The 20,656-nt window shown below is 44.2% G+C and overlaps 2 protein-coding genes across 2 annotated transcripts; one reads left to right on the forward strand and one right to left on the reverse strand.

Moving 5' to 3' along the window:
- LOC311314498 (tripartite motif-containing protein 16-like) lies at positions 1–6,179 on the reverse strand (the record flags this gene model as incomplete). Its single annotated transcript, XM_084444875.1, has 6 exons — positions 1–524; positions 644–703; positions 972–1,131; positions 1,299–1,532; positions 1,787–1,882; positions 5,556–6,179. The coding sequence occupies 6 exons, from the start codon at positions 6,177–6,179 to the stop codon at positions 1–3; spliced, it is 1,698 nt and encodes a 565-aa protein (XP_084301001.1).
- A 1,446-nt stretch (positions 6,180–7,625) lies between these two features.
- Positions 7,626–14,355, forward strand: LOC311313661 (receptor expression-enhancing protein 6-like; the record flags this gene model as incomplete). Its single annotated transcript, XM_084443835.1, has 6 exons — positions 7,626–7,758; positions 9,176–9,269; positions 10,253–10,391; positions 11,976–12,144; positions 13,012–13,094; positions 14,143–14,355. The coding sequence occupies 6 exons, from the start codon at positions 7,626–7,628 to the stop codon at positions 14,353–14,355; spliced, it is 831 nt and encodes a 276-aa protein (XP_084299961.1).
- Positions 14,356–20,656: the final 6,301 nt, after the last annotated feature.

Here is a 20,656-nt window from a genome sequence, read left to right on the forward strand (position 1 = left end):
CTACCACAGTTTACTGATCTCTGCACAGTCATTAAAACCACAAAACCTAAACCCAGGATAGAGTGGCTGGGTGAATGTGGTCTGGACTTTGTGGAGGAGGGTCACTGTGTCAGAGACGCTGTAGAAGGACAGAGAACCTGCCTTGTGATCCAGGTACACTCCTACTCTGGAGGACTGAGGGACTGATAGGTCAGTCACAACATTATTATGAATGAACCTGTAACCATCGCTAGAACACCTTAAACACCAGGACTTGTTATTGAAACCAAACCAGGAGGAGGAGTCTGTTCTGCTGATGTCTTTATATGAGACTGCTATGAAAACATCACCACCTCTCCATTCCACCTCCCAGTAACAGCGCCCAGACAGAGCCTCTCTACACAGCACCTGGGAGCAGCAGGTGAATCTGTCTGGATGGTCAGGATATGACTGGATCTGCTTTAAACATGTCACCTTCCTGTTCTCCCCAGACAGAGAGAGGGATCTGGCTGCTGTGTTTGGGTCCAGAGTGAGCGGACAGGAATCTGGGAACAGAGCAGAGACCAGATCAGAGTTAATAACATGACCGTTCATCTGACCCCCTTAAAGCTGGTATTGTTGATTTATCATTCAACAGAGAGAGGTGGAGACTTCACACACTCACAATGTAAGAAATGTGCTCTGGTCCTGGGCTCTGGAGGAGACAACACACCCACTAAAGAGACTTCAGACACACACACACACACACACACACACACACACACACACACACACACACACACACACACACACACACACACACACACACACACACATCAATTTTAAAGCCAAGTAGACAGTATACAGAGATGTGTTCAATGTGTTTCATTGTGAACCCCAAATCTTTCTTCTGGTCACATTGTTTCTTATTGGACGAGACAGGATCACTTGTTGCTCTCCGTACTTTAGTGATATTTTTACAGAATAATTTTCTCAAAACTCCTCCAACACACCTGTGAAGGAGATGCTGGACCACTCTCCCTTGATCACGTCCTCTAGTTTCTCTCTCAGCTCAGAGACAGCCTTAGTCACATCACTGAAGAACTGAAGAGAAGGAACAGAGACGCTGGGGAGGTCTGAAGATACACTGGGACTGGAAACAGACTGGTAACTCTGGAGAGAGAGAGAGAGAGAGAGAGAGAGAGAGAGAGAGAGAGAGAAAGAGAGAGATAGGAAATAAACAGAAACACATACCAAGTGTACAGAATATTCTGCCTAATCAATAGACCAAACCAGTTGATGTTCACGTGTCAGGTACCAGGAGAGTCCAGCTACTGTACCTGGAGGAAGTGGATGTGGTCTTCTGTGTGTGAGAGCTGCTCCAGCTCCGCGTCTCTCCTCCTCAGCTCAGCTATCTCCTTCTCCAGTCTCTCCACCAGTCCTTCAGCCTGACTCACTGCTGCCCTCTGCTGGGCTCTGATCAGCTCCTTCACCTCAGAGCGCCTTCTCTCCATGGAGCAGATCAGCTCAGTGAAGATCCTCTCACTGTCCTGCTCTGCTGCTTGGCCAGAACGCTGCAGAATGATAGACAGATAGAGAGAGAAAATATAAAGAAAGAGAGAAATAAAGAAAAATAGAGGAAGAGAGAAAGAGAACGAAAAAGAAAGTTAAAACAATAGTCATCAACATGATAAACCTTCCTGTACTATACAATTATCTCCTGCCACCATAACTCCAGTATGGAACATTTCATTGTACATGGTACCTATATCCTGTACATAAAATAACCGTCCTTGAATCCTCCAGTAGTTGATATCCTGATGCTGACCTTGAGAGACTCCACAGCCTGTTGGACCTCCTTCAGCTCCTTCTCTCTCTCCTGGACTCCCTGCTGGACTTCCTGCTGACTCAGGCCCAGCTTGCTCTGGAGTTAATTGAATTGAATTGAATTGAATTGAAAACCTTTATTGCCCCAGAGGGGAATTTGTTTTGCACACATCAAGCATACAGAAAACATTGAAATGTACGCCCCTCACCAACACCACAATGTCACCAACCACCATCATCGTCATCACCATCCTCACCAACATCATCGCATCAACATCATCATCACTGCAACAGGCATCAACAGCTGTTCAACAATTTAATGCTTCTTGGCACAAAAGAAGTGCTGGCTCGTTTTGTCCTTGTTTTGGGCGTTCTAAACCTGCGTCCAGAGGGGAGTAGGGGGAACTCTGAGAAGAGTGGATGGGAAGGATCGTCCAGTATTCGTCTGGCAAGGTTGATGGTATATTGATCAGAGAGCTGAGAGATACTCTGAATATCTGAGCCAGTGATTTTCCTCCCCGTCTTAGTAACCTTGTCCAGCATGTTTCTGTTCTGGATGGACAGACTTCCACCCCAGCACTGGATGGCGAAGGTCACCACGCTCTGAACGAACGTCAGGTAGAACAGTCTCAGTGTTGTTACGTCTGCCTTGAAGCTGCGTAGCTTCCTTAAAAAATAAAGTCTCTGTTGTGCTTTTTTGTATCTTGCCACTGTGTTGGCAGTCCAGGTGAGTTTGGAGTCAATGATAGTGCCCAGGTACTTATATTCCTCCACCGTCTCAATCGGTGTACCTTGTAGGGTAACCGCTTGCAGGGAGGGGGGGCTTCTTCTAAAATCAATCACCATTTCTTTTGTTTTTGAAATATTTAGAATAAGTGAGTTTGTCGTGCACCATTCATAGAAGTGGTCCACCTCAGTCCTGTAGTCCTGCTCTGTGTCCGTTAAGAGACCCACTAGGGCAGCGTCATCTGCAAACTTGACTAAAGAGCAGCTAGTGTGGTGACTGACGCAATCATTAGTATATAAAATAAATAACAGAGGGGATAAAACGCAGCCTTGCGGCACACCCGTATTTGTTGTGATGGTTGCTGACTGACTTTGACCCACCCTCACATATTGTCGTCTGCCTGCTAGAAAGTCCTGGATCCACTGTATTAGGGTCTGATCTACGCCCATAGCTACCAGCTTCTCCACCAAGATGTTCGATTGGATAGTGTTGAAAGCAGACGAGAAGTCTGCAAACAGAATGCGCACATATGAGGCTGGTGTTTCCAGATGTTTATATATTCCATTCAGGAGGGTTATGACAGCATCTTCCACTCCCCGTTTCTCTCTGTAGGCAAACTGCATTGTGTCTATATGTGCCTGAGTTTGTTTTTTGAGATGGCTCAGAATGATACGCTCAAAGCACTTCATAGCAATAGAGGTGAGTGCCACTGGTCTAAAATCATTCAACTCTGCAGGTTTAGGTTTTTTCGGAAGTGGTACGATTTCAGCTGTTTTCCATGTCATTGGAACTGTGTGTGTATCCAGTGATTTTTGGAACAATTCACTGAATACAGGGCTGAGTTGTTCTCTGCATCTCATTAGGGTGTTTCCCTCCAATCTGTCTGGCCCGACAGATTTCCGTGTCTTTATTTGGGAGAAAACACGCCTCACTTCCTCAGAGCTGATAGTGATTGGTGTACCCCCACGTCCATTGTCGAAGCTGATTGGGTTAGCTGGCACGTCACTCTCCCATCTGGCAAAATGTTCATTCAGGGCATTCGCTTGCTCGACCGTCTGCACTGGGGTAGAAGTGTGATTATTTTGGCCGATCATAGTCTTAATTCCTCTCCACGCCGCTCGCGAATTATTCTCCTTTAGTTGTTGCTCCACTTTGGATTTGTACTGTCTCTTGGCCAGATTGATTTTCACCTGTATTTCCTTTTGAATCAACTTCCCTCTCTGCCTGTCATGTTCTTTGAACGCGCGTTCTTTATCCACCAGTAATTTCTTTATTTCAGTCGTAATCCAAGGTTTCGAATTGCCAAACATTTTGACGCGTTTCGTCGGGATCACATTTTCTACACAGAAGTTGCAGTAGCACGTCACTGTGTCTGTGTGTTGGTGAGGATCCTCACAGCAGTCAAAAACACTCCAGTCTGTACAATCATAACAGCCCTGCAGAGCTGTCACACTGTCATCATCCCACACACGCACAACTCTAGACTGGGGTTTCTCACGTTTTAGTTTCTGTCGGTACGAGGGCAGTAAAAGGACAGTATTATGATCGGATCCACCTATTGGTGGTTTGTTGACTGCTTTGTAGGCATTTTTTACATTGCCATAACATAGATCAATTGTTTTTGACCCACGGGTTGCACATTTAACATATTGCTGGTAATGGGGTAATGTAGATGACAGGGAGCAACCATTAAAATCACCCAGAATAAGTTTGGGATTGTCTGGGGAGGCTGCCTCTAGTTCTTGTATGTGGTGGTATATGGCCTCTGCAGCCGCTCTATAGTTTGCGTCGGGGGGGATGTATACCAGGCACACGAACAGCTGACCAAACTCCCGTGGCAGATATGTGGGTCTCATGGAAACCGAGAGGAGTTCTAGATCGGGGGAGTTTATAGTGTGTCTGATAATATGGTGCCTACACCACTTGGTGTTGATGTACATACACAATCCCCCACCGATCGATTTCCCCGTAGCTTGTTGGTCTCTGTCAAGTCTTAGCGGTGCACCAAAACCAGGTAGGGAAAGACTGTCATCACTCACTGTGTTGTTTAACCACGTCTCGCTGAAGCACATGAGACAGCTGTCTCTGTATTCATACAGGTATTGCGTAGAGGCGTGGAGTTCGTCAATTTTGTTTCTCAGCGCTCTCACATTGGAAAGGACTATAGTTGGTAATGGGGGCCTAGTTCCTCTTGCTCGAACGCGACGCCGGATTCCTCCTCTCGAGCCCCTCTTCCTCTCCGTTTTAACAGGCCGCTGTGCTGTTGGTCGTAGGCAATCCAGCGGAAAATCTGTTGGTGGTGTCCACTGCAGCCGTGATGTTAGTCCCAGCTGAAGTAGCTCCTCTCTCCCATAGATGATGTTGAATGACTCGGCGTTTGCTAAGAATAGGGAGAGTAGGGCTATTGCCCATAAAAGTCCAAAATAAGCCATAGCTAGGCTACTTCTGTCCAAAATTGCCGCAGATCAAAAACGTTTTACTTAGATGCGTGCCGCGGACTTAACACCCTAAAAAGTGTAGGACAAACAAACAACAAACAAACAGAGCTCTCGTGTGCGTGTCAGCCGCTGAGCAGCGCCACCTCTAAACACGTTACAACAACACATTAGGAGTTACAGTACATAGGACTCTGGTGTTAGCTCTGTCATAACACATCTAATACCAACATTTGCACATCTGGTAACCATGATTTAAACCCCAGACTGTCCAGTGCAGGTATGTACTATAAGGGTTAGGGTTAAGGTTATAGACATTGGGGGGTTTATATCTACAATGAGTCATTGTGTTATTGATGTTCTTTCCTTGCTTCAACTCACACCATAAAATGATGTTTACTATGAAACTCCTCCATTTTATACTTCTCCATGTAGCCCAAATCAGAGTTCAGACAAGACTTTGGACTCATGAAAGACACTGATAAGAGAATGTTGCTGCATTCAGAATGAGAGTTTCCCTCAGTCAAATGGAAATGTAGTTCATATAATTTAATAAAACAACAATTTATGAAAAACTATCAACGTTACAATAGTAGTTCTGGTCTTACCTGTTTCTCTGTCCTCTCGGCTGTGGCTGACACCGTATCATGGCCTTTATGTTCATCCATGACACACAGCAGGCAGATACACTGCTGGTCTGTCCGACAGAAGACCTCCAGCAGCTTGTCATGACGTGTGCAGATCTTCTCCTCCAGTCCACACGTGGCTTTGACCAGCTTGTGCTTCTTCAATCTAGGAACCTGGTAGTGGGGCTGGAGGTGAGTCTCACAGTAGGACAACAGACACACCAGACAGGACATGAGGGCGCTCTGCTTCCTGGTCCCGGTGCAGAGGTCACAGGTCACCAGCTCTGACCCAGCTGGGCTGGTCAGCTCAGGGGGAGCGGCCTGGGCTCCTCCTGTCTCCTTCAGCTTCTCCACCAGCTCAGCCAGCATGGTGTTCCTCCTCAGAGCAGGCCTGGGAGTGAAGATCTCTCTGCACTGTGGGCAGCTGTAGACTCTCTTCTGTTCATCCTGGTCCCAGCAGTCCTCGATACAGCTGCTACAGTAGCTGTGACCACAGGGGAGGGTGACTGGATCCTTTAAGAGGTCCAGACAGATAGAACAGGAAAACTGTTCCTGGTCAATCAGAACTCCCTTCTGGGCCATGCTGCTGTGTTTGGAACACGACATGGTTACTCAGTCTTTCTCACACACGCAGAGCTAGAGAGAGATTAAGCTACTTTCGTTTCCTCAGAAGAGAGAGAGAATAGTGGGAGGAGCAAGGCATTTCCTGGTTCTGCCAGAGTGCTTTGAGAGAAAGAGAGATTGTGTTTTCTTGTTGTCTTAGAGGTTATGACAACCATGTACAGCTTTTAATTCATGTCACATCATGTCACCATATCTCACAAAACATCTCTCAGTAGAATCTCTCACATATTTTATTTACTGAGAAGCTTATTGTCACGTCATGCTGTTAGACTGCTGTTCATTGTCCTGTAGAGCCCCCTGCTGGACAGATAGAGCACTGTATTATCTGTCATCTAGATTCTCAGTCAGAGGCTCAGGAGAAGTTGCCATGTTCTACAGACAGGCAAATGAAGAAAGTTCATGACTCTAATTTTATTGGAGAATTACAGTGCATCCGGAAAGTATTCACACTTCACTTTTTCAACATTTTGTTATGTTACAGCCTTATTCCAAAATTGATTAAATTCATTTTTCCCTCATCAATCTACACATATACAGCACAATACCCCATAATGACAGTGAAAATTAGGATTTTTTGTAAACATAATGAACAAGTGCAAAGTTCCCATGGGCACATAAACTGCAACTGTATGATTTTGTTTGACATTTGTCGCCTCATGTATCGGTGCCCTAATATCACTGCACATGATGACATGCTTAAGGGCAATATTGAGAGAGTACATTTGCCATACAGTGTTTTTCATACAAACTCATGGTTTGGTTTTCATCCATTGTGGCTCGCAGATTAGGCTACACGTTTTTTTCCTCAAACAAGAAAAAATGTCTCTTGCTGTGAAACATGTTCCTACGGAAGAGCATTAGGGACAACAGCAGAGGGTTGTTTTTTTTTCAAGCTTCTGAGTTTAAAGTCAGAAATTCTGACTTTTTTCTCAGAAGTTATTTCTGACTTTTTTTTCTCAGAAATTCTGACTTTAATCTCTGAAGTTATTTCTGACTTTTTTCTCAGAAATTCTGACTTTAAAGTCAGAAATTCTGACTTTAAACTCAGAAGCTTAAAAACATAATAAACTCAGTTGTTGGCCCTAATGCTCTTCCGTATGTTCCTGACCCCTATAGCCGACCCTAAATAAATTGGATTTGCATCCTTGTTGTTAGTGGTCATCCCAGAGACTACAGTATGATTGGCTGCTGGGTCAGAGCTTCTATTGGTTTAACTCCTGCCAGTCATCATCCTTGACAATTCCCTCCCCAGCGCAAATGACGCACCGGAGACTATAGCCTCCGCTAAAGCGGATTTAACAGCCGAAAGCCAGGAGCATACCGTCAGCGTAATTGAATAGTGAGCTATTTAGTGTACATTTCTACCGAGGCATATCTGAATATTCTTATAGAATTGAGTAACGTAGTGTTACAAGACGCCTTACGAGCATGGGTCTGATAGAACTGTTTACTAAACTCAAAGACCGCGCAGAACAATTCTTGAATGAGAAAAATATAGTGACAGACTGCATTGGGACACTGGAGGAGAAAACAGGGATTAAAAAAAAGATAATTGCCTTTGGTATGTATTTACCTTTTTATACAGATTAAAGTCCGTCATTTTGGCGTGCGAATTTATAGTTTATTGCAATGGGGTAGCCTACTTAGGAAATCTATATTGAAGTCATGGACATTTGTCTTTGGTTATCCCTCACGAACAGTCAAAAAGTAGTCTGTTTTATGCCATGGTGTTGCTTTTGTGTCGTTGTCTATAATATGTTGGTTAATGTGTGGGTATGAGACATTCATCCATTCAATAATTATTATAATTATTATTATTATTATAATTATAATAAATGTTATTTATATAGCACACTTTAAAATGCAGGAAAAATCTCAAGGTGCTTCACAGAGTGCAGTAAAAAACAACAACAAAAAACAACATAAAGGGTAATAACTGGCTAAAATAATTTAACATAACATAACTAGAATATACATAACATACAGATTAAAAACAGTAGAATTGACAATCAAGTAAATCAGTTAAAACATTTACACTCATAAAGCCTGGATACAATCGGATTAATCATGGATTTGAATATGTTCACAGACACCAGGCTTTGAAGTTTGAGCTCCAACTGCAGTTTAAACCATGAAGTTGGAGCAGAGAACCTAAAAGCCTTCCTTCCCAACTCCCTTCTGACACTGGGAACAGCAAAGTGAAGAAAGTCCTGAGAACGGAGGTTGTAGGATCCATTCTTCAGGACAAAAAGAGATGACAGATAAGACAGAGTCAATCCAAGAATAGTTATTGACAATCAAATTAGTCTCATAAATGTATTTTAGCTTTCTCACAAAAGTGTCTGAGGCGCAATTCAGATCATCATATATATTGGTTTATTAACAACAACAAAAGAGTCAGTGCCACTGCCACATAGTCCCACCTGTGGGCTACTTCCTGCCCCAGCAGCGGACACACATGCTGGTACACACAGGAGGAGAGACACAGCACACACACCACTTATTAACTAGCCATCTACCTCGGTGGAGCACCACCTTCCTCCCCCTGGAAGGCAGCTGCACCCTGTAGATCACCTCCCCCAACCTCCCCAGCACTCGGCAGGGCCCCGCCCCGCTGGCTCTAAAGCTCGGGGGAACCAGCCCTTCTTCCTCTGGGGGCTGTGGACCCAGACCATCTCTCCAGGCAGAAAGCGCACTCCTCTGGCCCTCGCGTTGTAGTTGTGCTTGGCCCCGGCTGCCTCGCCCCAGCACCCTGCTGCTGCTCCCGGGCAAAAACGCGAGGCCAGCACCGCCCAGTCCCCGTGCTTACGTACAGTGTCTCCTTTTGTCTCAATCGCTAGTTAGTTAGAGACAAGTAATCATTTACCACTGGTCAAATAAACTCATCATTTCCCTATCACGACAGAGCATGAGTTGGATGGCTGTAATCTGGAGACCCTGTGCTTCATCCCTAACTGTCTTGCTTGTGTTCTCAACAGGAGCTGTGTCTCTGACAGGACTTTATTTGGTGTATGGATATGGAGCTGCCCTTCTATGCAACATGATAGGTTTTGTGTATCCTGCATATTACTCGTAAGTACTAAAGACAGAGGAAAGAAAGAAAGGATGAGGGATGGATGATTTTTCAAAAGCATTAATTACTGACCGCGCTCTTACAGCCACCCCCAACCAGGCAACATATAAACACATCATTCATCTCTCGCTTATGTTTGGCTCTTTTCACTCCCATCTGTTATGTTTGGGTCAATTTAACTCAATAGGCTGGCAATATTATTCAGATCTTGTGACAGGCAGTATTACAGTAGGCTAGTTGATATAGTTAAAAAATAAAAAGTTGTAGGCCTATATGAATTATGAAAATATTCCTGAAAACTGACTTCACACTCACAATCTCAACCTAACCAACAATGGTTCCAATCACAAAATCTGAAGTTTGAATGTTCATTTATGATTAATTTGATATTATTTATATGAATTGTTATGTATATATATGACCTGGAACAACTCAGAAGGGAACAGAAGGCAGAGGGACAGCTGCTGGCCAGCTCTTGTAAACAAGTAAACAAGCTCAGGATCAAATGATTTGTCTACATTTGTATGTGATGGTAGCAGGGAGCTGAAATGGCAACCCTGCAGTTATTGTTACTGTGTCTCTCTCTCTCTCTCTCTCTCTCTGTCTCTCTCTCTGTCTCTCTCTCTCTCTCTCTGTCTCTCTCTCTGTCTCTCTCTCTCTCTCTCTCTGTCTCTCTCTCTGTCTCTCTCTTTCTCTCTCTCTGTCTCTCTCTCTCTCTCTCTCTCTCTGTCTCTCTCTCTGTCTCTCTCTCTGTCTCTCTCTCTCTCTCTCTCTGTCTCTCTCTCTGTCTCTGTCTCTCTCTCTCTCTCTCTCTCTGTCTCTCTCTCTGTCTCTCTCTCTCTCTCTCTCTCTCTCTCTGTCTCTCTCTCTGTCTCTGTCTCTCTCTCTGTCTCTCTCTCTCTCTGTCTCTCTCTCTCTCTCTCTGTCTCTCTCTCTCTCTCTCTGTCTCTCTCTCTCTCTCTCTCTCTCTCTCTCTCTGTAGAATCAAAGCTATCGAAAGTGAAAATAAAGAGGATGACACAAAATGGCTGACGTACTGGGTGGTGTATGGGATCTTCAGTGTAGGTGAATTCTTCTCGGACATCTTCCTCTACTGGTTTCCATTCTACTATGCCTTCAAGGTAAGCTGGGTTTAGCTGACACGCCAGATTGCTTCGCATAACCATCTGGGAACTATCTGTTGGAAAGTGTTTGGAAAAGGGCAGGCGCTTTCAAAAATCGGATGTGATTGGATGAACCATCTGTCTATAACCGTTTATCACATGCTAACTTCAACCGCTCCTCCACCTAAACCCGCCCAGCATAGCTGTTTGTGTTTCCTCATAGAACGCTGATCGGCGAGATCATTTTCTGATCTGCCACAAATGGATCTCTATGGAGAGCATCCATACTGATTTGTGAGAGAAAAGGAATCGGAGCTGACGAGATCAGGATGGTCTAATGAGGCTAGCTTTCATGTCAGGAAAGGAAAATATCAGGTAGATAGATGTATTCAGCAGCTGCTGGTCTTCTGGCACTGGATAACAGTAAGCTGAACATACTGATACAAAACCTACATTGCTGCTTGTTATCTTCCCTGAGAAAGGTTACAGTAATAAGATCCTATGTATCTTCTCAGAGTATTAAGGTGAATTAAGCACAGGTCCAGTGCTCTGGACTCATTGTCATTTTATCTTTGTTGACAAGCATGCATGTCTGCTTGTATGATGGCTTAAAGGAACGATTCACTCATATAAATTGTATACTGCTATGGATACTCTCACATGTATTGTAATAAAATACACCCACTAAATCACTTCACCTGGTAGCTTAAAGGGGAACGCTTTAAGAATAGGAAGTTTAGCTCAAATGTCGCTTTGTCCTCGATGAAACCGATCCGTACACACTAACATTTAACCGATCCATACACACCAACATTTAACCGATCCATACACACCAACATTTAACCGATCCGTGCAGTAGTAAGCTAGCTCCTTTTTCCTCTGTGCGCGCACCCCCTTTATAAAGGAGGTCTATGGGCCTCTGCTTGAGCCCCATGCTCGGTTTCTGCTCGGTTTCATTGAGGACAAAGCGACATTTGAGCTAAACTTGCTATGAAAGCGGAGTTCCCCTTTAAGTTACCCAGGAAACGAGCAATATGGGGATCCTTTTCTGTATGTCAGACTTCAGAGTCCAAATGAGGTCGTCCGCTCTATGCTTGGTGAAACACAAGCATCGTTTTCATCTAGCAGTGGAATTGTTGCTAAAATAAACTGCCCACGATCCCGACACAGCGACTCTTCTTCTGTTAGCAATGGTGGGATAACAAGAGAGAAGTAGCCAACCTCTGTTTCTCTGTCCTTCTCATGAGAACAGCTGGCTCCGCTGCTGCTCCTCTCTCTCTCTCTCTCTCTCTCTCTCTCTCTCTCAGTACCTCCACTGCTGCATTCCTGCTTCAAGACATAATTGGATATCACTTTCTAACAAAATGTTGTAAACTACTTCATCTTCAACCTCTAAATAACAGTGAATGAAACATTAAATGAAACATTAAAAAATAAGTTATTGGCAATAACTTAGACACACTTGATACCAACGTTAACCCTGGGAATTGATAGAACATCGCTCAGAGACGGACGGAAAAATGATATAGAACATTCAAATTGGGTGAACCTGTCCTTTAAGTACCATTTGTGATCATCTTGTCTCTCCCTCATTTTGTCCAGTGCCTGTTCCTGTTGTGGTGCATGGCCCCCGTGGCCTGGAACGGCTCTCAGATCCTGTATACCCGGGTGGTTCGGCCCATCTTCCTGCGCCACGAGGACACCATTGACAACATGGTCACCGACCTGAGTGGGAAGGCCATGAACGCTGCAGAATCCGTCACCAGAGAAGGTACCACAAGTCGTGTTGTTTGTTGTTCGGAGTTTGTTGTATTGTTTTTGTTCTGTATGTTTTCTTTGCAGTGGGAATTTAGTTAAAACCTTTTAGCTTTAGATCTGTAAAGGGTGCTTGTTTTAATTGTTTTTTTCAGCACAGAATTTTATATACAGGTTGACTTTCTGACTTGCTGCAGTATGTATGATTTTCATAAGCTTTTAAACATTTATATATTGCTATTGTATGATAAACCGAGAGGGATTGTGATTGAGCTCCTCTGTGAAAACTGCACCTTTGTTGACAACTGTTTGGCTTTACTACAGCATTAATAATAACATGATAATATAATAACAATTATAATTTGGGAACTAAAACAAAAAGAAGCTTGGAATCGGGGCCACAAATTCTCCTTCTCTTGCCACTTCAATCTCTTGTGCCCCTCCACTCTGTCCCTAAGGCTCTCCCCTCTTCCTGTCTCTGTCCCTGTCTCTGTCCCTGTCTCTGTCCCTGTCTCTGTCCCTAAGGCTCTCCCCTCTTCCTGTCTCTGTCCCTGTCTCTGTCCCTGTCTCTGTCCCTGTCTCTGTCCCTCTGGCTCTCCCCTCTTCCTGTCTCTGTCCCTGTCTCTGTCCCTACCTCTGTTCCGTTTCTATCAAGATAAACAAGGGCCATTGCAAGATTCATCTCCCCAGACCCCGGACCCCCCCCCCCCCCCCCCCCCCCCCACACACACACACACACACACACACACATACACACTCCATGTTCTCCCTACACCTATGCCACAGGCACCGCTGACAGAATGGGCAGCGTTTTCTCATGTGTGTTTGTATGTAACTCATCTCTCTTTCTCTTTTCATCTCTCTTTCACTTTTCTGGCTGAAGTTCTTCAAACACTGGTGAAAAACAAGACTCTCCTTTCTGCACAGACACAAACGGCCAAAGGCCAACCCAGATCAGAGATACCTGTACGTAAAACCAATCCCACTCTTTCCTTTACCATCCCTGCCTGCCCCCCATTCTAGCACTAGACTAGTCTGAATAACCTGCACTTCATTGCATTTGTCTTGTCTGTGGGAGCAGGAGAGTCTGGCACACCAAAACAAAAAAGGCTAGTTGTGTACTAGTAATAGGCCTATTTAAACTCTAATTAAATTTTAACCCTTTCACACATAGAGGTCACTACCATGGACAGCTATTCAAAAGCTGTTTTCTTGTATATGCATGTGTTTTGAAGGCATACTGTAGTTGCATATCAGCCACTAGAGTGGATGCTGGAGCATTGTCCCATACACTGCCACCCAGTGGCAAGCCATTGTAAGAGCAACAAAAAATAATAAAAACCAAGATGCTAGGCCAAGTTGCTCATCAATATCTTGACAATTATTCTATAGTAAGAGACCCTTGCAGGTAAAAAAAAAAAAAAAAGGTGACATCAAGCAACAACTAAGGAGTTGTGCAATTGCAAAATTTGAGTATTTAGTATTTTCCAAGTAGTGTATGCATAGTTTATATACTTTTATAGTTTTCACATCTTTATACAGTATATAATTTTATTCATTTGTTTGTTAAATACATATTAATTCAGTTGAAAACAAATACACATGCTGTCCATCTAAGTGGACAAAAATGTGTTACAAATATTCAAAACTTGAATAGGCCTATAGAGCCCTAAAAACACTTAGTAAAAATCCTGAGGTTGTCATATTTAATGTATGAAAGGGTTCATTTCTAACATGAAACAAAACAAAGGTCAACACAATAACATAATTAGCCTACAGTACACAATAGCCAATGTTGCCCTACTTTTTAGGCTTAAGTGAATATCTGCAATGCTTTTGACCTCTAGGTACAACTGAACCGAAACAAGAAACTAAGCGATTCCCTCAAAAGCAAACCTCAGAAACGGTCACAAGCTTTTGTATGACAGAGAGTATCTGCTCTCTCAATATAGGTATGGAAGCCTCTGAACTAATGACATACTGTACTCATGCCTGAGAAGCATGAGGGACACAGGGAACTGCAAACATGCTGTACTACCCCTGGGCCATGCTGTACTACCCCTGGGCCATGCTGTACTACCCCTGGGCCATGCTGTACTACCCCTGGGCCATGCTGTACTACCCCTGGGCCATGCTGTACTACCCCTGGGCCCTGAAGAATCTTAACAACAGGGTGGACACCAGTGAAGTGGTTGTTTTCCAGTTAATTGTGCTTTTGGGTGCCTGACTGTTTAAGTGGAACCTCTACAACCGCGTGTAATGGTCTCTCACAACAAGTGAACATTTTCAGCTGGCTGTGTCAATGGGTACAGGCCATCTTTCATACTTTCATACTCCATAGCAAAATACATGTTAGACACAGGCCATCTGTAGATATATATCAGGCTTTTTGAATGTTTCAGGTCAGCAATAAAACGTTTACAGTAAAGAAGCTCTCAATTGTGGTTTGTAAAAGGTTTGAGAGCCCAGCTGATGGGGTGAGGGTTAGGGTTAGGGTTAGGGTGATGATGGGGTGGTCTGAATCCAGGGGCATCTCCCCACTCACATTGGTTAACAGCAGATCATATACTGATACAAGTCTGCAAATCCCACTGAAGTGGCTGCAAAGCCCAGTGGGACTAAGAGCTTCTGCTGGAGTAGGCATTATTACTCCTTTGAATGATCTACACTAGATTAGTGATGGATTAGAACTGCATTGTTGCTTAACATTAGTATCCCAACTCTTAGTATTTCCCTTTCATTTTATCTGCTACTGTACCATGAAGCAACATTTCCTTTGACAATACATCCTCACTGCCTGGTATCTTTTTCTTGTCTCCATAGAATGAGCCCAGTGAAGACTAATGGTAAGTGTTTACGTGACATTGTACAGTACTGTGTGTGTACAGTGTGTATCGTATGTTGTATGTGTGTGTAATTTCAACGTCTGCTTGTTCTTGTTGATTTTTGTACGCTGTGTTGTTTTTAACCTGTCTGCAAAGCAATCGCCCTCTGGGATTATGATAATAAACTGGACTGAACAATGTCACTCCTACTCATCAATGGTCATCTTCTAGATTTGTGTGGCCAGGGGACTGACCTGTTAGCATAGAGACACTGTATAGAGGATGTGTAACAGGTGTCCTTGTGTAATTAGATATGTGTGTTGATTGAGTGACATTGATCAAATAACTAAGCTGGATTTTGACAACTCTTTTTTTTTTAAACAGGCAAACAGGTAAATGTGTCTATTAATAAGAAGTGACAGTGACGTTAAAGAAGACCGAATAACAAAACAGCCGGAATGCCACCAGAAGAACCCGTGTCTCCTACTGATTACAGCTGAACCAACAATACTAGTTCCCATATGCGTCCAAAGGGAAATGGTATACTTTAGTATTGTGGACATTAGTTTTGTGCTCAAACAATTTAAGCCACCCTAAATAGAGATGTTCAGTATATTAGTAGAGTATGCACTCTCTCAGTAGAACATTTGTAATAAAGAAAAAAAATGAAAAAATGAAAATAAAGAAAAAAAGAATCAATGTTCAATTGAATAAATAGGCTTAAGACATGGTGATTACTTATTTCTTATGAAGAAGACCGTGACTGAATATTTTTCCAAGAATAGTATAGAATAGTGGCGTGTCACTAATTACTTATCGGCTGTAATGACTTGTTGAATTGTTGTTTTAGTCGCTTCTTCCCCTCTGCCTACCTTCCCATAGGGTCCTTATGTGTTTATAACCTTAAGATTTTTTGTTTATTGGGCAGACTGTATTGCAGTGTGGAGTTTCTGGGGGAGGACACTGTCGGTTGTCTCAGTATCCTGGCTCTCCAAAAAGGATGGGGTAAGAACATGTTTGTGTGAACAATGTTTCTGATTGGTGTGCTACTTTTCAATTGTACAGGGAAGCGGGTACTAACATGGTTTCACTCACAGTTGCAGATGTGTTCCTGGCCAATGAATGAGTCAGCCAACGGATAAAGAGCTGTGTGGAACCTAACCCTGGCTGGGCGCTCCACAGAGTCCGGGTTTCCCCAAAGTCCACAACTGGTACTGTTTGCATTTTAAGCTGTTAAAAAATACTGATGGGCGGGGGGAAAAGATCATGACTCATTATTCTGAGGAAAAAGGATGGCTGAAATGTATTGATTATGGTACTTTATGCACACAGATCATTACGAAGGTGCCAGGCTCATGGCAAAAGTCTTTGAGCAGCAGTCGTCAATGGACGAGTGCCAAGACGTTCGAAAGAGACGGCGCAACACGCGCTATCACTCCAGTGACGAAGGTAATATACTAAAGTGCATTCAAATGTCCCAAAAGAGTAGTACTTTTGAAATCGAGTAATCTGAGCTAACATACTGATATTCCACTAGATATTCCAAGCCCCGGGCAGCCATTGGTCCCCACAATGCAGGCCAAAGACGGTATGCCAGGTGCCGGAGTTGAAAGGCCTCTACCGGCTGTCCAGTACAATCCACGTGTGCTGTACAATCCAGGTATGCATGTTTGTGTTGAAATGTCTATGCCTACTGCACACTGATAGTTGGACTATTTTTTATTTATTTTGAATACCATTTTACTCATCTTGCAGATTTTCCAAGCTTGTCCCATGTGAGCGAGTGGGGCCCAGACCCCAGGTATAGCACCCCAGCCAGACCAGGTAAGAGTGGCATGTACTGCTGTGGTGTTGTCTACCTGTCATGTCTTTATTTAGTTTCCCTCCAAATGCCAGAAGCCAAAGCCAACACCATAAAGTTTCCTGCTAATCCCTTTAGGTTTTCAGTTAGCTCTGTGATTGGCTTTTTTAGATTGAATACCATTTTACTCATCTTGCAGATTTTCCGAGCTCATCCCCTGTGAGCGAAAACCACATGAGCCCAGGCCTCATGTATAGCACCCCAGCCAGACCAGGTAAGAGTGGCATGTACTGCTGTGGTGTTGTGATGTCTACCTGTTAATGTCTTAATTTATTTTCCTTCAAATGCCAGAAGCCAAAGCATGCTGCCAACACCTTAATCCCTTTTGTTTTTCAGTTAGGTCTGTGATGCCGTCGCCCAAGAAAACGGCTCCAGCACCATTGACTCCATGTACCCCTCTATCGAATCGATGCTGCTCTGCAGATGCTGGTATGGAACTTCTTCATGTTGCATGCAGGGATATATTTTGAGTTTCATTTAGTTTTATGTCAATGTACTTATAGCCACATCTGTGTTTATCTAGATTTCCAGAGGTCTGTACATCAGCAGTTCTCAGACTTGCGGGAGCAACTCCGTCAGCTTGCACAGAGTGTGAGGGAACTGGCCCAGAGCACGCGGCCTGGGGAGTCTGGAGCCCAGGGAGAAGTGCTGGATGTAGGCTACTGGACCCTGCCCAAACGAAGGAGGAGCTGCAGGTCTTTGAGGCCAGGTTGAAGGACCGGGAACATCAGAGGAAGATGGTGAGTGTCTGCAGGGCAGAACTTTGTCTTATTTTTGCAGGGAGGGAAGGGTACAGTAAATGACTGTCTTTGTTTTGCAGACACAATACCTAGGTGCCATTGGTGGCAGAGACTTGGCGGACACAGTCCGGCGGGTGCTGTCAGCTGTTGCCACATGCGGTGTGGAGCGCCTACAGTGTGCACGGGAAGAAGGGGAAGAAGCCACTGAAGAGTATGACACTCTTCAATGTTCTAACACGTAAGAAATGGTTCATATTTTTAATATTTTTTAACACATCGTCTTTGTTCCATGACCGATGTGAATTGAAACCATTACCTTTCTTGATAACTTAAAGGTGCAGTTATGGTCTCCATGCCGAAGGCTACGATGGCTGAGGTGGCCGCCCAGCTACAGAAGACATTAAAACATGCCCCTGCTAAATGCAGAAGGGTAAGTGATGTCTTTTTTTTTGGGTTTCTCCTACCCAGTGACACGGCATGGTTCCAAAGATTGTGTACCACTTTTTTGTGCATGTATGTGCGTTGTGTATTTACAGCCATTTCATTGTGTCTTTAGGTATCTGCAGAAGTCCGTCTGAGCACAGCCCGTCCAAGAACAGTCCATCTGAGCACTGCCCAGCATTCTGATGAGGAAGACTTCCCTTCCTAGCTGCCCCCCCGCCCATCTGACACCCACCCCCAGCCCATCTGAGCACAGCCCCCCCCCCCCCCCCATCTGAGCACAGCCCCCCCCCCCCCCAGCCCATCTGAGCACAGCCCCCCCCCCATCTGAGCACAGCCCCCCCCCCCCCCCCCAGCCTATCTGAGCACAGCCCCCCCCCCCCCCCCCATCTGAGCACAGCCCCCCCCCCCCCCCCAGCCCATCTGAGAACAGCCTGTCTTTTTTGTAAATAATTTTTTTTTTTTTTTTTAAATCCTTTGTTTTTAAAACTTGTTAATCATGTTGCAGGCCAGACATTGTGTGTACTTTTTTAATAAAATAAATTGTTCTTAACTGTTTATGGTGTTGTGTCATAACTTTTGTACCATAATTTTGCTTGCTGCATTGACTATGGCATTAATAGGCTCTTTGCACAAGCGCCACTACTTCCTGACTCTCTACAGGCGTATTTCTTTCCTGTCCTATACTAGTGGATGGAAGTGATTGATCTGTGCTGCACACCGGATTCATCGCTATTGCTATCCAATAGTATAGGACGGTAAAGAACTATGCCTGTAGAGTTTCAGGAAGTAGTGGAGCTTGTGCAAAGAGCTGATTTGTTTTGTAATGCAAATTATAAATGTAGCCAACGGAAGTGTAGACCACGTTGCAGCAAAGTAAAAGTAATATATAAACGTGTATACAACGTTGCAGCCATATACATCGAAATCATCACGGAAATCACAACGTTGTGTGGACATTACAGTGTGTGTGTGTGTGTGTGTGTGTGTGTGTGTGTGTGTGTGTGTGTGTGTGAGAGTGAGAGAAAGAGAGAGAGAGAGAGAGAGAGAGAAAAAAGAAGAAAGGAGATTTCTAATTGTTTTGTCCTTTGCTTGATATTTCCAACAAAAAATATCTACATAGTGATGATTGTTCATTTCAACTGAGGTCAGGTGTCTGCTGGAAGGGATTAACCCTTCACATATGAACTGTTGCAATATTAAATATCTTGTTCATGTTCTAAAGTACTGAATCCCTGTGTCCTGTGTGTATTCCTGCTCATCAACTCTAGTTTGATCGATGTAGAGAGCTTTTAGAAAGCAAGTGCACAGATTTATCAGAAGCAGAACACTCAGAAAATGCACCAAACCTGATCTGTTGTACAGATAAAACTCTAGACGACATGTTAGAAAAGCATTGTGTAGGGTTGGCCGGTGTAATGTAGGCAGGAAAACAGAAAACAACATGAGCTGCTAGCATGGTTTATTCACCATCATTTTCGCGGTACATTTTCACTTCACTTTCTGTATTATATTCTATCATTACTCACAATGTGGAACAACCAATAGTCTGAACTTAGAGTGCCACCTAGTGGCGTAACTGGATATAGAACTGCGTTGCGTTATGCCTTAATGCCAGTATTGTACAACACAACACATTTGTTTTTCATATTTAATGTTCATTCCAATAGCATTAAGAAAGTACACCATAGAAAATATTCCACATGTATCTACATTTATTGAAAATGTTTCACTTTGGGTTACGGACTATTAATCAGTAGGAACAGCCAACCCTTATTCCAGCATTTAAATAGTCTTTGACCTTTGTCTATTTCAACTGTCTTTGAACTTTGACCTCACATGTCTGGTTTTGCTGTTCATCACGCTGGTTTACCACCCGTCCCATCCTCAGAAGATACTGGGAACTGATGGTGCTCTTCAATTCCCTCAACGTGCTTGTGCGCTGTGAATGGCATCTCTGAATCCCTGTGTACCCCTTCCTCCCTCCTCACGCCATGACATCTCCTCCCTTTGACGCACTGATATTACATTCATCCCCCCGTCTCCTCTTCCTCTCCTCTCCTCTCCTCTCCTCTCCTCTCCTCTCCTCTCCTCTCCTCTCCTCTCCTCTCCTCTCCTCTCCTCTCCTCTCCTCTCCTCTCCTCTCCTCTCCTCTCCTCTCCTCTCCTCCTCTATCACACCCTAACAAACACCAGTCTGGCTGAGTACGCCAGGTCAGTCAGATAGAGCAGGAAGTTGAGGGCGGTGAGCACCGACACGGCCACAAGCCGGGGGGGGTCTCTGGGCGCCGCCCAGGTAGCGCTTGTGGAACTGGAAGACGGGCCAGATGACGGTGGCCGTCAGGTACATGAGCGCCCCCAGCAGGCCGTAGGTGGACAGGAAGCTGGGGAAGGGGAACGGGAGGCAGCCGGTGCACACACACACACACACACACACACACACACACACACACACACACACACACACACACACACACACACACACACACAGGGAGAGAATCACCATCATTATTATAGGCCAAGCAGATGCAGAGATGTGTTCAATGTGTTTCAAAGTGAAACCAAAATCTTCTGGTGACACTTTTCCTTACTGAACCAGACAGGACCACTTGTTGCTCTCCTTACTTTAGTGATGCCCAGGTCCATTAGTTTAAATGTTTTA

Source organism: Borostomias antarcticus (assembly GCF_949987555.1).
Source record: "Borostomias antarcticus genome assembly, chromosome: 10".
Classification (NCBI taxonomy): Eukaryota; Metazoa; Chordata; class Actinopteri; order Stomiiformes; family Stomiidae; genus Borostomias; species Borostomias antarcticus.